General features: G+C 60.9%; 1 protein-coding gene across 1 annotated transcript in view; it reads left to right on the top strand.

Annotated features, from left to right (window-relative positions):
- Position 1: 1 nt before the first annotated feature.
- LOC104471444 (XK-related protein 2-like) overlaps positions 2-2,142 on the top strand; it is a gene marked incomplete at its 5' end in the record, with an annotated part of 2,346 nt that continues 205 nt past the window's right edge. The window contains 3 exon segments of the mRNA XM_010086786.1: positions 2-131; positions 1,609-2,139; position 2,142. The exon segment at position 2,142 is cut by the window's right edge and continues 205 nt beyond it. Coding sequence (XP_010085088.1) covers positions 2-131; positions 1,609-2,139; position 2,142 — 662 coding nt within the window.

The raw sequence follows: 2,142 nt of genomic DNA, 5'->3' as shown, positions 1-2,142 counted from the left end.
ACGCCGGCTGGCCACCCACCGCAACGCCTTCAAGCGCATGGCGGTCATCCAGGCCTTCCTGGGCTCCACCCCGCAGCTCACCCTCCAGCTCTACATCAGCGTCCTGGAGAAGTACGTCCCTGCTGCCCGAGGTAAGGGTGCCTGCCATGGGGGTCCCCAGGGTCACGCAGGCAGGACCCCACCAGGACATGGTGGCAGCTCCTTAGCCGTGTGGGATCTGAACAAAGCTCTGGGGGGTGCTGGGGACACAGCTGCCACCAGACTCCCCTAAACATGGAGCACAACCTGCAGAGGTTGGGCACTCAGCTGTCTCCTGGATTGCTTTTCCCACACCCAGCACCCAGCTGAGGCTGGGAAGGCGGGCAGAGCTGGCTGGGACCGAGGCGCCAGGCACTGCTCCCATCCCAGCAGCTTGCAGACGCCTGCCCTATGGAGCCATGCCACCCACCCTGTGCCCTGTCCCTTAAAGATATTGTGCTGCTGCCCCAGGCTGCTCCAATCTGCAGTAGTTACTGGTTTTCTCCAGCTAGCTATGGGCTCAGGCTTCCCTGTGATCCTTCCATTGGACCTATTTCTGAGCCTTTCCCAAGAGCCAGAGCGCCCAGCCCAGTGCTCCCAGGCTCCATCACCTGCTCCCAGGGTGTTGTTGTGCTCAGGGGCTGGATGAGCCAGAGTGAGCTTTTAAATCCCTCTTTGGCACGCTGCCGAGCCGGGCGGGCAGGAGAGCTCTTTCACCATTCCAATTGCAGCGCCTGGTGAAGGAGCTGCCCTTGCCAACCTGCTCTCCTGGCTGTGCTGGGAGCCCAGACCCTGTCCTCTGTGGGATGGGTTCCTTCATGCAGGCATATGGAAAAGGGAACGCAGGAGGTGCCCTGTAGCCCCCTCCTTGGCCACAGCCCCCTGCAAGTGTGTTTTGGGGAGCAGGAGCTGTGGAGGCAGGAGGATGAGCCCCAGCTCCAGCAGCAGATGTGGGAAGCAAGTCCCAGTGGACATGTTTCAGGTGATGCCCTCGCAGCTCAGGTGTCTCAGTTCAGCCCTGCAGCTCACAGCCAGCACGGTGTGACAGGGACCAGCCACACGCTTCCTTTTTTCTCTGTCATGGTTTTCCCGGCTGGGCAACACGTGAGCAGCTGCTGGAGTTCCCTACAAATGACCTTGGCTTTGCAGTCCTCGGATGGGGGTAGCTCTTGAGATGTTCCCAGGGTGAGTGGTGGGCTGTGGTGGAGCAGCCTTTGGTCCAGGGGAGGGCAGAGGGATGCTCACAGCCCAGACCATGCCCCAGGCACCCTTGAGCAGCATTTCTTGCACAGGGCAGGGGGGCTGGTGCCTGGTTCAAGCACAGGAATGGCCCTGTTTCAGCAAAAGCTTCTGCTTTATTGATGTAGGGAGAAAATCTAAGAGCAAAGCCTCCTGCTGCCTGCAGGAGCCACCCCATCACAGTGTCTGTCACCACCAGCCACGAGCTGTCCCAGCAGTGCTCACATTGACCCTCCTGCAGCAATCTCTCGGGTTGTCACCTCGTGCTTCACGCCCAGGGCAGCAGAGGGGCCGGGCACACAGTCCGGTCTCCCCAGCACTGCCTGACTCCCCTTCCTTCTCCTTCTGCAGCCGTCCTCATGGGCATCTGCCTGGTGTCAGTCACCTACGGTGCGCTGGTCTGCAACATCCTGGCCATCCAGGTCAAGTACGATGACTACAAGGTCCAGCTGCGCCCACTGGCCTTCCTCTGCATCGTGCTGTGGCGCAGCCTGGAGATCTCCACGCGTGTGGCCGTCCTTGTGCTCTTCAGCACTGTCTTCAAGCACTGGATCATCCCCATCGCCTTGGCCAACCTGCTGGTGGTCTTCTTCTTGCCCTGGGTGCAGTTCTGGCGGAGCGGCACCCGCCTGCCCGACAACATCGAGAAGAACTTCAGCCGGGTGGGCACGGTGGTGGTGCTCTGCGCCTTCACCCTCCTCTACGCCAGCATCAACATGTTCTGCTGGTCGGCCGTGCAGCTCAAACTGGCCGACCGGGACCTCATCGACAAGTCGCAGAACTGGGGCCGCCTGGCCGTGTACTACGTGGCCCGGCTGGTGGAGAACACGGCCCTCGTCATCCTCTGGTACTTCTTTAAGACGGACGTCTACGAGAACATCTGCA

The sequence above is a fragment of the Pterocles gutturalis genome, unplaced genomic scaffold (genome assembly GCF_000699245.1).
Source record: "Pterocles gutturalis isolate BGI_N339 unplaced genomic scaffold, ASM69924v1 scaffold23546, whole genome shotgun sequence".
NCBI lineage: Eukaryota > Metazoa > Chordata > Aves > Pterocliformes > Pteroclidae > Pterocles > Pterocles gutturalis.
This window is presented reverse-complemented; position numbering and strand designations above follow the sequence as displayed.